The sequence below is a fragment of the Leuresthes tenuis genome, unplaced genomic scaffold (genome assembly GCF_036924035.1).
Source record: "Leuresthes tenuis unplaced genomic scaffold, fLeuTen1.0.hap1 SCAF_22, whole genome shotgun sequence".
Taxonomy (NCBI): Eukaryota; Metazoa; Chordata; class Actinopteri; order Atheriniformes; family Atherinopsidae; genus Leuresthes; species Leuresthes tenuis.
Window position 1 is genome coordinate 7886767 of NW_027325376.1, and position 15396 is coordinate 7902162.

At 38.7% G+C, this 15396-nt stretch overlaps 1 protein-coding gene across 3 annotated transcripts in view; it reads left to right on the forward strand.

Moving 5' to 3' along the window:
• LOC140282137 (glucosidase 2 subunit beta-like) overlaps nt 1-15396 on the forward strand; it is a 118764-nt gene that overhangs the window by 48502 nt on the left and 54866 nt on the right. For all 3 annotated transcript variants that reach the window (XM_072376717.1, XM_072376718.1, XM_072376719.1), the window contains one exon: nt 1106-1175. In XM_072376717.1, the coding sequence (XP_072232818.1) occupies nt 1106-1175 (70 nt within the window). The remainder of the gene's footprint in view (nt 1-1105; nt 1176-15396) is intronic.

The window sequence follows — 15396 nt, forward strand, 5'->3', positions numbered from 1 at the left end:
ACAGGCGTGCTATGACATGCCAGTGTGGCATTGAAATGACTCTGAAGCTGTTATTTATGCTAGAACAGTTGCATGTTATTGCTTTAGAATGCTTGTCAGAGTAACTCAGCGACATGCTTTCTTTGTTGTGTTTATTTTTTAGTTCTTTTCAGTTTCTTGCTTGACAGCTTCCTCATTTGTGTTGAGTCCAGCCTGTCGAAAAATGTTCTGAACTGCAAATACAGCACGGAAAGTCACAGTGAGCTTAAGCAGGTTTTTGTTCTCCACAGAGGTGGTGAGTCACATTGCATTTGGCAACACCTCTCACTTTCACAGTTGAGTTTACAGTCTGGTTTCCAATGAAGGAGAAAATGACAGCATGCAGCAAGTGACAACTCATCAAATCAGATCCCATATTTCTTCTATCCCATATGTAGCACTTGTGTCATGCTTAGTCTCTCAGTTTCATGAATGTTATAATAGAATGTTGTGCTTTGTTTTATTGCTTTCTTTAATACATAACGCCTACAATCATCAGCAAGATGGCACATCTTAACTGAAATAACCCAGTTTTCTAACTAGGTTCCAGGCAAAAGATAAACATCAATACTTTGTGATTAAGTATATAGGTATTTTGCCGCTCCAGCTTAGCAGTCAATATTTCTTCTTGAGAGGTGATTATCTTCCATAGCTACCACAAGGTGCGGATCCAGTGTGGGACTTAAACCTTTCTAAATGAATGTGGCACCTTTAAAAGAAAATTAAAGACCTGACGTTGTTTTGGCTTTGCCGTATTTTCCCCTGTGACCTAAAACAACATAAGCATCCAGGCGTGTTGTCTTTCATCATTAAACTGTCTCGCACAGGCATCTGGGAGCCTCCTAGAGCACAGCAAGAAATGCCTTGTATTTTTGAAGCATCAAGTGTTGTCGGTGTCTGCTGGGAGGCGCATATTAGAGTCATGGACTTGAGCTGAAATGATCTCTTAAAATCACTTTCTCTGTCTCTCACATGCTCTTGCATCCACACAGCTTTGTTGTCACTTTATACAATATTGCAGGTGATACCCAAGGTCTTCTGAGTGTACAGATCTTTGACCTTGTTTTCTCACCCTCTCTGCTTGTAGATCAAAGACACACATGGCGCCCCAGGCAGTCTTGTGAGTGAAGATCCTCATGTAAAGGCAGCTGAAAAAGGTAAGTTATTACCTCTATCCTCTTGACACCCACTGATTGTTTGACCCCGCATTTAAAACCTGTCCATTCTATTCTCACAATAGCAATAAAGATCCAGTTATATTTCAGGACTATGTGCGCACATATGTCTGTTTGTGTGTACAAATATGTATATCCCCCTAACAGTAAAGCTTAGAGGCTTGGGTGCCTTCAGTGGCTAACCGTGGCTAATTTGGAAGAAACTTCCAGCAACAGTTTCAGTCATTATTCTCACAACAGAACAGGCATGACTCCTTTGACAATGTACAATATCGTCCTCTGATTAGCTTATGGAAATTATTCAGATATATGTGAGTTTCATATTTGATTGTGATTGGTCATTGTGATAAATGAAATGCTGGTCTGACAAAGTGCTTTATTTGTATATATCTAAAAAAAAAAAAGCTCTGGTAAATTTTTCAAGGGCACTTCTTCTGCACATTTATCTGAGGGGGCGGAAGTGTATTAGTGCATTTAATGGTTCATATTTGTTGGTGTAAAGTAACTAAGCTCATTTATTCAAATCCTGTACTAGTACTGGGTGACAATTGACTTTTTATAGCGATCTGACGCTACTGTGCATGTTTCCCAGTTAAGCCTTGCCAGTCCACGTATTTCTGCTCATGCACTGCACAGCCCCACCTCTGCCTTTTCCTGTATTTGTCAGAAACGAGATGAGCTCCAGACTTCTTCCAACTTCCCCTCATTGCTGCCAACTTAGCGACTTAGCAGCTATTTTATGAAAGTACAACCAAGGTAAAAACACAGATGTCAAATTTGTAAAATGAGTGACTGCTGGTCCACATGTAGTCTGAATGGGTGTTATTTCAGTAATTATTTCAGATCTATTAACTAGTTTTTAAATACAGTATATTAGAGCAGATGGTAGAGATGGCAGGGGGAAAGTACACAAATTTTAACTGCTTTTTGACAGTAGGTAGCAAATAATTATTGGTATTTTAAGCCCTATACTGTACGCCACAGTAATTTTGAGGTTTTTGTTCATATGCTTCTTCATCTTCATCCTTTCACAGATGCAGCATTTGGACAACAATCATTTTTACCAGTTGCTTTAACCAACATAATTTGACACAAAAGATGACATCACAAGCTTTTAAAAGTGCAACACATTAAACAAGGGATAGCAAACCTTTAACACTGATCCAACATTTTGGCACAAAAAATAAAATATTTGAGAAGAAGTGATGAAAAATGTGAATCTTTTTTTTCTCCTCTTCTCCTACTTTTATCACGACCCTTTAGATCTGAAGTATTTCCACTCCCAGGAACTGCAACAAAACCTACTGAAATGACATGATAATCACATTGACACATTGCTGTTTTACCTGTAATTGAGTATTTTTACGTTGCTGTATTGGTTACTTTTCCGTAGTTAAGCAAAGGCTCTGAATGCTTCTTCAACCAATATTTGCATTGCTTGCCTTCCATGGTGTTACATTTATACTACATTTGTTCTGCATGCGAATGCCAGTGTTGATATTCTTAACACAGCACATTTAACTGCTTTATTAATCAAAGTTTCCCAATTTGATTATAGTAAGTTTGAATTTATACAAACACATCACTCTAGATTCACCGGCTGTTAACAAGTTATATGATGCATGATATTACTATGAAAATGTTATAGCTCAGGCACTGAAAGAAATTCAGCTATCCAAACATTTTAATGTTTGAACAGAAGCATTATTGCATTCCCAGAAGCTTGGATGTCTGAATATAACAAACGTATTATCAATGCACGAGAGCTTTGTTTACCCTGCCTCCTGAACCTGTTCCTGTAGCCGTCACTTTGAACACATCTAAGGGAGACTGCTCTTAATGTGTGGCTGTTGCAGAGGGCTGTTTTCTATGTTTTGTGTTTATGCAGCTAGTTTATTCCCCCTTCTCACCACCAGCATATTATCCCGCTCCATCTGCTGCCAGGAGACAGGCCCAGGTATTTTACGGTGAGCATAAAAAGTGAGAGCATTCCCTGTCACATGCAGCCTAAGATTTACAGCACATTTGACAAACACTGAATTAAAAAAAGAGGAGGGTACAGTTTGTATAGGAGTTAAGAGCGTGTCTGCTGTGCAATGCTCCCAACAGATTCTGCTGTTAGTACATGTGCGTGCGCATGAGTCTCACTGTCTACGTTTGCGTCCCGCTGAGTGAAAATGTGTCGATCTGTCTGCCTGCGTTCCTGCGTGTGTGTCTGTGCGTATTTGTGTGTGCGCGCGCCGAATCTGCCTGCTCTGAAACACCAGCAACAGATAACAGATGGTCCCCCTGCATTAGAAGTGTTTTATTTCCCCGAGGAAGCCAGATATGTCAAAAATAAGCATGTGCAACATTAGTCATTTGGAATATTCATGCCCCTGCCGTCCGATGGTTTCCTCTTCACAGCCAAAATACCACCGGCCCAATTCTCCCAAGGAAGAGAGTGGAATCAGGGGGAGAAGGAAAAAGCAGTCATCAGCTGAACTGATGGGGGGCGGATGGGTGGGGGGCTGAGGCCAAACATGCGGTTTTAATCGAGATTCTTTTATTTTATTATTATGCTTGCTTCTTTAGTATGCCAGGGCTGTAATTAAACAGGGGTTACAGTCTGTAGATGTGTTCATATTAACAACCTCATCCCTCAGCCCCATTAGACACAGTAAAGTGAATATTGCACACATCTTCATATGCTTGTCTGGCTGCACACAAACCCACACAAAATTGCAATTTGCACCCACATTAAAGCATCTCTGTGGATCAGACTTCTTTTGTATTCCTTCATATACTCCTCTCTGAAAGTCCTTTCTACTGCTTACCTCTTATTTTTCCATTTCTTCTCTTTACCTCTGTCTTTAACTTGATTCCCTGAAGCTCCAGTCTCTATTATTTCCACCTCCTCTCCTCTAAGGCTATCTACCCCATCTCCCAGCATAGAGCGTGGCTGCAGTCCCTGTCCTTGGTGGCGGACATGCATGCATCATTATCAGGCCTGATTAACCAGCCACGTAGTTGGCAGTCTGGCCCCCACCAGGGGCCAATGGCATGGTTTTTCCTACTGCAGAAAGCATGAATTTTGAGCAGTATCCTCTCACTTGCCTTGGTCCCTGATGATCAGGGTTAATTCGTGGCAGCATGCGTGAATGGTGTAGAGAGACAAATGGAGGCAGCAAAGAAGGAGGAACAGCTACTAAACAAGTAGTGCGGTGCTTATCGCTGAAATGCAATATAATTTATTCAGGAATATGCAAATCCAACAATCACTCTGCCTTGTTTACCAAAGGGACCTGCTGATTCAGTCTGGAAGAGGAAAAAGAGGCAAGAATAGAAGCCAAACATACAGTGTAGACACAAAGGGAGCCAACAGAAACTCATTTTACTGGTTTTCTTTAGAATGAGGAAATGAGGGGTGTCGGGCAAACTTCTTGCTTGTTTAATAGCTGCTAAAATCTTCACAATTAGTCTGTGGAAGCTGGGTTGTTGACAGGAAAACAAGGGTTATGTACAGTCTATCATTTTGCACCGGTTGTACATAAAATGCAGGGCTTTTAAATAAACTAAGGTTTGCACACAGTGGTATCATTAATGAATTCTGAATTCGCCCTTTATGTTAGCATAACATTTCTGTCTGAATTGATACTTTTTCGTTACTTTGATTTGATCAGACAGCTCCATTGAAATTGAAACGTTTTGATACTGTTTCTCATTGATAACATTGCTGTTTGTGTTAAACTTTGAATGAAGTCTACGAAGTAAGAAATCCAAACAACACCCAACCCGGGCTTCGAATAATCAATACTGTGATAGATTTCAGCACATTGACAGAATCGGAGTTATGGGTTATAGTTTAATGTGCCTATGGAGCCCATTTGTTGCCATACCTTTTAAAGATTTCCATCTTTTACATAAAATTTAGGTCAACTTAAACAGGGATTATTGTCATTATTTACTTTGCTGTTGTTTGAATAGAATTGGTCATTTTTTCATATGAAATCTTTGTTTTGTACAGCTGATTCATCCTCATACTTCCTACAATTTTTTTTTAATGGAATGTTTTAGTGGAAAGAAGCTTTTTTTAATTTTCTTATTGCTTAACAAGGGTTTTGTTCTGGGATGCCATGTGAGCGGACAACTAGGTATTGTATAAGTGTGTTGTATAAGTGTCAGATATGCACATTATGCATAACAGGTAGATAAATTACATGACAGGCAGCAAGAGTTTATTGAGTCGTTTGTCTTCCTCAGTCCTTATGTGGGAGTCGGCCTTTATTTCACCCTAACCCCCAGCAGCAGCTTTTAATTGACTACTAGTTTTTATTTGAGGATATCGTGTAGAGAAGCATAATGACCTAAAATAACACCTTCACCCATTCCACGTGTCTATAAATAAAGTCCTTTTAGTGGTTGTCAGTCAGTAATTGAGCCGCATTTCGATTTTTTTTAAACAAAATTTTTAATTAGCACCTCACATTTTAACCCTGTTCTGCCATTTCTGTTTGTTCCCACTTCTGAAAATGTTTATTAATTTTTATTCCAATAGGGGATTAATTTGTTTGATGATTTACAAATTTTTTCAAATGGTATTGTAAAAGTATCAAAGCTTTTGATATGTTTTTCAAGCTTTCTTCTACAACACACCCGGGTGGAATACAGTTTTAGTACGTGGGTAACATTTTTGACCTGAGATTGGTCATAGAGTAAAACATTTTTGGTTACAGGTCTGTCCAGTATTGCAAATGATTTGGTTGGACTTTGATTCAATCTCAAGATGAGTTGACAAACGCTTAAAAGTAAAAGTGTTGCATTTAGAGTTGTTTCTGCCATCTGTTTTTGCTCTTTGTCATCTTTTGGGTTATCAAATTGTGGCGTGAGTTGCAATCATTTCCTGAAGCCCTGCTGAGATCCCAATTAGCGGGACTTTATTGATCTCTCTGCACTGAATTGCATGTATTTTTCCAGGTGAATCCCTATGGCTAGGTCACGTCTATAAAAGTCGACAATTATCCCCTCTAGCAGATTCTGTGAGGCCACAAAAGAGATCAAAGCTCGGAAAATTTAATTCTCCAGGGTTGGGAGTACTTGAACAGAGAAAAAGTACCCCGCTTCTGTCATGTCTTCAAGTTAAATTATGCAGATTTTGTATGCTACGGCCCTATAAAACTGCTTTTTTCCTTTGCTGTTGCTTTCATTGTCATGTCTATTTACTTTTACTGCTCACAATGTTTTTATATGCATTGACTTTTGGGGGGGGGGTGACTGCATGGAAATCAGGTTTGAGCAAGTACGCATAGTTGCATGAGGATTGAGATTTATAGATCAGAGCCATATATATGTAGACTTGTATTTAAGTGTGCTGTTGGGCTAAATGTTCCAGTATGGCTACTTATCTATGGATGGATTTAAAGGATGAATGAATTGATTAATTGATTTATGAATGAATCTTCTCTATGTCTAAACTTTCTTCTTCTTTTTTTTGCAGTAGAGTTACCAATTTCAAATAATTTGGAGCTACTTTTAAATAAAGATGCTCTTTAATCATCTTTATGTTGACCCATCAGATCTCTAAGTGTAGATGCTTCTGTTCTCTTCAGAGGAAATCTTGATTGACTTGTTTCTATGAGAGCTTGTTGGCTTCTATCCATGGATCTATTATAAGGCTTTTCTGGGTTTTTTGTCTGCTAATAAGAAGCATTAGTATTAGTAATTTCTTGTTTTAGGTGCTTATACTGGATAAGTCCAGTGTACAATACAAGAATCAAATTACACAATAACTAATGACTGCACTTTCTTCGTCGATTAAATCTATTTGTTTTATATCCAGCTACATATTTCTTTGCACTAAAATCTTCCAATTATGAAATAAAGGATTCACAGTCACTGATTTATACACACAGAGTTTAAGTTCTTGCTCTTTCCTGGTTTCATACTGCAAGTGAAACGGATAGAAGAGTTTCTCCTTGTTTCTGGTAGTGTACAGTATGTAATATCACTTTGATGTTAATCTGCTGGAGCTATACCCTCCACCGTGCTATTTTTGCGGCACACATGTTGCCTGAGAGGTCAGCAGCAGAGCGAGGTTCTTACCAAGCTCAATTGCTTGGAGGCAGAAGTTAATTTCCAACTCAGCAAAGATAAATGACTTTGCTCTGACCTCCCCTGCTTGCTGGCACAACAAAGACATTTTGCTATTCTAGGTGACAAGCACTGTAAATGTATCTGTAATCTGAAAACGGTAGTGCATTATCCTTTTGTAGGATGAAATGACTTGATTTGGTTGTAATGGGCCAACACTGCGTTTCTGTCCTGTTTCCGTGAGGGTCTGTAAATGATAGTTTGGTAGCTGAATATGAAAATGTGTACAGAATCTAGGTTAAAGATTGGTCACCTTACAATTTACTGTTGTTCTTTTTAAAAAAGCAAATGAAGAATTTACAACCCTCAAAATGAATGAAATATATTTATATGTAAATATTGCTACATAACCGCAACACCAAAGCTTGGTCTGTCACAGCTCCTTCCACTGTCATCATACAGAGAAGGGAAAAATCACTTTGATAATCCAATTCAGTTCAATAATACGTTATTAATCCCCGAAGGTGAAATTATATTGCTGCAGCATTCATCATTATCAAAGATATGCTACTGCCATAGACAGATAACAAAATAAGATGAAAGTCATGTAGAAAGTTTGTAACAACCTAGCATACGGTGCGAGACGCAGCACTGGTAGGTAACACAGGTGAACTCTCTCTATAGACAATATTGGCAGAAACTTATAGCCCACAGTTCAATATCTTTCCGTCTGAAGTATTTGCCTCGCCACACAGTCCCAAAGCTGAGCAGAGAGGTGCCAGAGCTGCTCCTGCACCCATGTCTCAATGGAAGAAAAAATAAAAATATCACCTGATATTCCCACAGTGTCTTTATCAGCGGTCCCAACTTTTCTATTCAGTTCCCCAATGATCCCACACCTCCCACAACGATCAAGGGTTTAACCCTTTCTCTCCAATTCGTTCCCACTCTACATCCAAGACGTCTACTCTTCAACTCATCTTGATTTGGGATTTTATTCCAGGCATTGCCTTTTCTTTCTTTCTTTTTTCACGTGCCATTTGGTATTCTAATAGTGGAATTAGTTTTCCCGTCCTTGTAGCTGTCAGAGTTTTTGGTCGGCATGTTCAGTTAAACTTTTATTGACACGTCAGTGATTGTAACTGGGAATAGAGTTGTTGTTCCACTTTGTAGCTGTGTAAGAAGGAATTTCATGGCTTTTGTTTTCATGGACATATCCTCTCCTAATAATGATTTACACATAACATATGTACATGTCGTACATTTGGTGAACTATTATCATATATAATTATGAAAGTAAGGATTTATGCTTATTTTGAACCACTCTCTGTAGCATTTTTACACAGTACAACAGAGCATTCAACTCAATCAAAATGCCAAATTTAAATGCAATCACAACATCTTTGTTTTTCTCATCAGAGGCATTTTTGAATGCCATCCGGTCAGGTTGTTGGATGTTGTATACAACACATACTGGAATGAACTCCATCATTAAAAGATGTTGGCACTGATAAAAACTGACATAAACTATTGACCATTTTAGGAGGTGATTTGAAAAAGCTGGTCTAGACTTTTTTTCTTTATTTTTTTGTGCCGCAGAAGCTGTTCCAGTCACTGATGATGTGGTATTTGCAATGATTGCCATGGCCAGACTAACATCAAGAGAAGCCTGAGGGTAAAATTGACCTGTGGACCTGTGTTGAACCTCCTGTTTGTTCCATTCTTTGTTCATTGTGTGTGCACTTTTTTTCTGACTGACCTTCAACAGACGCATAGCAGGTTCATTATATTTTGCCTTGAGCACCTGTTCTCAAAAAGTGAAATGCCATATTGTCAGTTTTGTATGTGTCAATTACATCAGTTTTGAGAACTGTAACCCCATTATATAAGATGTTAAAGTTCTTGAAGCTGCAGTGGGAGATATGGATAACTCATGTTAAAGTAGCCTTGGTTTAGTGGCTCATGTTACCAAATAACAATGCAGTGAAATCGGTCGAGTTACCACAGGTGAAATGATACTTAAACCAGAGGCTTTTGGAAACCCTGTTCGTCTGTGGTCAGAGACTTCTGCTCACTTTTTTATATAATTAGTTTAATAGTTTTTGTTGAGCATATATCATTGTTATGAACATTTAACTTAATGTGTAAATGAGAAAATGAAAATTGCGTTTTCTGGATTGTGTATTCTGCTTTCTTTAAGTGTTGCATGCCGCATGGTGCTGGCCACATGCTTTTACTCAGTAAATCTGATACAGAGATGATGGGATGAAACACCGTTGCTTCATTTTTGGTTTCATATGGGCTTCAAAGTAACATGTCCCTCAAGCAGGAGCTGAATAAATCACTTTGCTTTCTTTAGCTCTACCTGGGATTTTAAAGAGCATCAAGCTGAAAGGAGCCCTCATTTTTATGCTGAACACCAACATATTCCAATCAGAATATTTTAGTTTTAAAAAAGCTTCTGGAGAGTGGTTTTATGTTCTAAGATCAAATGAGGCATTAGTTGATAAGCCAACTTTGCAGGTGGTGGATGAAAGCATATACTTATTTTTGGTGGATATCACTTATACATTTGTAAATATAAAGCTTTTTAATCATCATATCTAAAGCTGATAGAAATGTATGGTGGACTATAGAATAATCTTTTCTCATATACTGCTCACCATTGACATCTGGGTGGTCTTGGATACATTAAAGCCAAAGCCTGTAAGTGCTGACGATGACCATTATGCTTTAAATTGTCACGATGTATCCCCACCGCACTACGCACCATCCTGCTTTAGCGCTTATTAAAGGCACATTCTTTCCTCACCCACACAGATTATATCCAGCCCACATTTCGGAGGTAATTCAGTTGTAGACACATTTTCATCTAAAGAGCATTAAGTCTTGAGGTTAAGCATTGAGCCCAGTAAATGTTGCCATGGCACTTTTATTTTGTTTGTTTGTTTGTTTGAACTATTATTTGACCTAATTTTCTACTAGCCCTTAAAGGTTTGACTGAGGCAAAGACCTGTTCATGTTAGCGATAGCAGAGTGTTGTAAGGCACTTTTATATATATTATGATGGTTTATATGCTGACTCTCTGTATAGATAGCTGATTGCTAACTGATTGCAATTGTTGATCTCAATGGTGACAATCAGGTGAAATCTAACCCGTTTTATAAGGCATTTAAGCCCATTAAGTTGAAAAAGAGAATATGGAGCGTACGACCCTAAAGTAATAGCTGTCAGCTAACTGTGGGGGTAGATTTGAATGATTTTTGTGATTTAAAAAATATGTTTATTTCCTGTTTTTGAGGCCGGACAAAAAAAAGCCAAACAAAAATGAAAAGGCCCTTATAGGCACTTCCTATAATCCATCCACACTCGTTGGAAAATATGTAATATCTACACAAGCCAGAAAACAGGTTGAAGATGCAGTCGTGAAATTAATCTGGAAAGATGCGCTCAAGAGGGAGGTTTGTCTTGAATATTTGGCAACTATGTTTGGACATTTAAGTTTCCTTTTAAGTGGCTGCCTACATTTGTTTTTTGACCTATTTTTGTGGTATTTTTAGCCTTTGTTTTCAATCAGAGTTTAGGTTAGGTTCAGGAACAGATTGTGATGTGGGCTTGAATACAACTTTTGCGGCACTCTCCACTGCTGAATGTTCACATCAAACTGTCTTACAATTGTTCAAGTATTTATTATGACACCACTGTGTCTTTGATGTGGTAAAACAGTGTAGCTGTTTCACATGTTGATGTGCGGCTGGGATGCCAAAAGCAGTAAACCTCCACTCACGTCAGTTAAGTTTATTTGTGGAAAATTTGAAAGAGAAATAAGGGAAGTCGACTGGACAACTTACCAAACACACCAAAGGCTGTAACTGACTTATGTGGCCTTTTTAAAATGATTTTATTCAGTAATCAGCTAGTTACATGTCAGTTGATATAATGGGTTCACTCACTTGAATGACTGACTAAAACTAGATATAGTAGTTTTAATTTCTCCTTGTTAATTTACTGGAATTGATTTGAATAGACTCTACTTAATAATTAGGATATTAACATGAGCATCTTCTCTTTACTTTCTTGTTGTCCAAAGTTTGAGGCTTTTAAGCTCTTTATGTATGATGACGGTAGTTAACTGGGGGAAAAAAACACCCTTGGATGAAGTTCATTGAGCTATCTTGGCAGATACGATTCTTATTAGCTATGTTTATCAGATTTGGGAAACCTGGAAAACACATCAGGTGGTTGCCAGTGTTTTGATGAAGCACAAAAACTGTTGACTAGTGCGTTATCTATGAATCCACTGAGGTGATGCAGCCCAGACCAAAACAACACCCTCTTCTCTGTGCTGCTTTTGCTCAATCTATTCTCGCGGAGATTACGTTACCTGTTGTTTTCTGAGGATTTCGTATTTTATGAAGGTCACACAGAGTGATTTTTACAAGGAGGCGTTAGAGCAGCAGAAACACTCAGCCATGGGATTCACCTGTCAGCTGTACTTAAGCATGTGGGATATAACACAAGATGCTGTGATGGTAAAATAAAGGCACACACACCTTTCCTGTTCTATTCAGTCATCCCTGTGCCTTGGAGGTAGGTAAAAAAACAAATGCATTGAGGAATATAGACTGATGGATGCCTGTGTTTTAAAACCTCTGTCTTTTCAGAGCTAATTTTAATTTCAACCTATCTCAGGCAAATATTTGATACGTAAGCTATCAGTTCATGAAATGCACAGCTCTTTATTTAGTCTATTCCTGTGCTTTATAGTTTAATGGATGACTCAAGATGGCGTTCAGAGCGCAAGTCGATTATGTCATTGCACGATGCTGAGCTATCATTAACATTTTGGTCATATTTCATTGTCTTTCTGTAGAGTAAAAGCAAAGTGAAAGACAAACCATTTCAACAAAGAACAATGTGGCTCAGCAATACCGTTTTTAAATCTCCACATGACTGTGTTTAAAAGTACATTACAGAGTTTGGAGATTTAACTACGCACAATAACTCAACTCAATTCCCAAAGCATTCGCCAACCACCCAAGTGCACAGCACTTTTGGAGTAAAAAGACACACAGGTAACTGATTTCTCCACTGACAATTCAAGAGGAGAAAAGCTTGCTCTATCATTCCAGCCATCTGGAAGTCTGGCTCAGACTTGCGGCTGATGTGTAACTTTTAATTGGAGACACAGTGGTGGGAGACAGAGGAGTAGGAAGGAATGATCCCAGAGGATAGACAGACGGTGCCTGCCGCCAGATGGACAACCTGAGCTTGCTGGTTTGCACCCCATTTCATTCGTTAGCCAATATGACGTCTGTTCTGGTTTACAAAGAGGTTGATGGAGAGTCGTGGTTTGGCTGGAGGCATCACAAATACTCTAAAATGCTGCGATTTTTTTTTTAGACAAACTGGGGCAATGTTTAGATTTAGACTTGGAAGGTTTGACACCAGACACTTTTTTTGGTATCCACAAATCTTTTCAGTTATCTCCGTCTGTGAGATTATGATGGTTATAGTGATTCTCTGTATAGTTAGCTGATTGCGAACTGATTGCAACTGTTGATCTCAATGGTGACAATTAGGTGAAATCTAACCCTTATTATAAGTCCTTTAAGTCATCCATCCATTTTCTATACCGTCAATCCGTCGGTTGGGTAGCGGGTGGGCTGGAGCCTATCCCAGCAGTCATTGGGCGAAAGGCGGGGTTCCTTTAAGTCCATTTAGTTAAAAAAAAGTCTTTAAACTAGTGTTTGCAGAGTAATTTCTGAGTTATTTTGGACTAAACTTGATTTTGTTTTTGACTTTGCTTTGATTAGTTAATGGACAGTATCACCTTTAAGCATTAGCTATTCAGTTAAGGATGAAAGGAAAATGTAATCATTTTGATGAGTAAAAGAAACATTTATATATTTTAGCCTATATGTTTATCCTGTTGATAAAACTAAACTAATCAAGTTTATAAGATAATGTTTGCACTAGGCCACTATATTCAATTGTTTCAGCTTATCTAGGATTCTTCACTCATCACAGTGGATATTAGACATATCATACCGCAGGTCACTCTCACGTGCGCGCTGATGTTGCACTAATTCGCACATTAGATCACCTGTGGCAGCTTTAAACACATTTTGAGTGTTGTTACCTAAAAGTTAAAGTGCTCAGGTCTTAGGGGTACACACACACATACACACACACACACACACCAAAAAAAACTATAAAGTGCAAAGTACTAGCAAACTTGCTTTATTCATATAATGTAAACACTGTTAATATTTAATTTACCTGGAGTTGTTTGAAACTGAAATTCATTTGTCAGCTTTTAAATGACTCAACTCCACCCGTTACTACAGTCTCACCAGAGCTCTGGAACCTTCAGGAAATTCAAGGGCTGTGAAGGTGAAAGGGTTTGCAGTGACTGGGATCAGGAGTTTTGCTAGTTAGAATTCAAGTTGAAATATGAAATGTGTAACCTGAAACCTTGTGGAGTCTTTACTCCCCTCCCTCCGTTCAGCAGTCTCCATGTGTGTTTGTCTTCATTTCACACCTCTCTCACACAGCATGTTCATTTTTCACTGCTATTGCCTGTCTGCTGCTCCCCACCTATCTGCCCAACCTCAAACCCCTTGACGTGGGAATTCAATTTGTGCTGTATGTTTCATTTCTACTCCCATTTAAATGTATTTCATGTCGGCTGCTTTTAATTAACTCTCAGGATGTGTGACAATGGGAGGGGGGAAGACAGAGAGATAAAAAGCCCTCACATCCGCCAATGACTTATACTGGCAATCATTTACCACTTAGACAGTAGTGAAGAAGCCCCCTGTTCGTTGCCCTGGCAACCAGGGCCCTGGTGATTGATTCCCTGCCAGTGTGGCATCGCTGCAGGGAATAGAGCGCGTGAGCTTAGCATGCTTGCTACATCTTTCTAATTAAAATGGGATTACTGAGTCATCGTCGTTGTATGTTCAAACAAATGCAAGGCTGTGAAAAAAAAAAATCAATTTTGCTAAATGTCAAGGCTGTTAAATACAACTATGGATAAACAAACATAAGCAAGCTCCATACACTGATATGGACATCCTGAGCACGCCGTACATGAAAGACGCGTTTCCATCTGATTTACATGTCTGGATTGTCGATTGATGGCGTCGTTGCACCCCTCCATCCAGGAGTCGAGCTTGATTGATGGCGCATAAGTAATGTTATGCAGCACAAATCACTATACACAATAATTAGTGTGTTTGTTGCTGTCTGCTAATCAGAAAATATTCTTCAAATTGCAGATTAATGTACATCTTAAATGAACAACGGTTTCTTAATGTAATTGGATTAGGCAAGTCAATCATATCTGTGTACTGTAGTTTCTGCTGTTGTTTTTCAAAGTGCTGTGTGTGGAGGGGCTGTATATTCCCCCATGCTGTGGCTGTTTGCATTTGGGTATGCGGACAAACTCGGTTATCATGACTTTACAGATATATAAGTGAAAAAAAACTGAATGCAGTGTGTTTTGGAAGGGTTTTACTAAATGTGCTTTAAACTTATTGAAAAATATTCTAGCAAGATTTATGGGTTATTTTTGTGCTTCCTTTCCTTTCATAGATGTACATTATTCAAGGACAAAGTACAGCTTTTCCCATCTTTTTTTCTCGTGGTAATTGTGTGCTTTTGAACCAAATTCTTTTTTATTTATAATTTGTAGCGTATTGTTGAAACCACTGATGACCCCAGAGTGTCCCTAGAGCGTTTAAATCTGAAAGAACCAAGAATAGAGGGTGCAACCTTGTGAATGAGCAAAAACAAAAAAGACATGAATGTGGCATGCACAGCAAAAGAAAAATTAGGTCTCTAACGTGATTTTTAGATTTCAATCCCAACGATGTAGTTACTAAGGTGTAACTGGCATAACTTAGTGCCTCAAGCCTGTTCCCAAGCAGAGCTCTTTGGCACTGGCTGTGTGGGATGTGTCTTTACAGCAAAGGTAATAATAGGCCAGGGAATGTATAATGTGATGCTTTTTACGTTCCTTTGAAAGGGTGCCTGGAAGCCCGAGACTGCTGGCAGGAAAAAAAGAAAAAAAAGGAGAGAAATTGCCTTTTGGTTGTAAACAACAGCTATTATTGGCAGATATGTCAC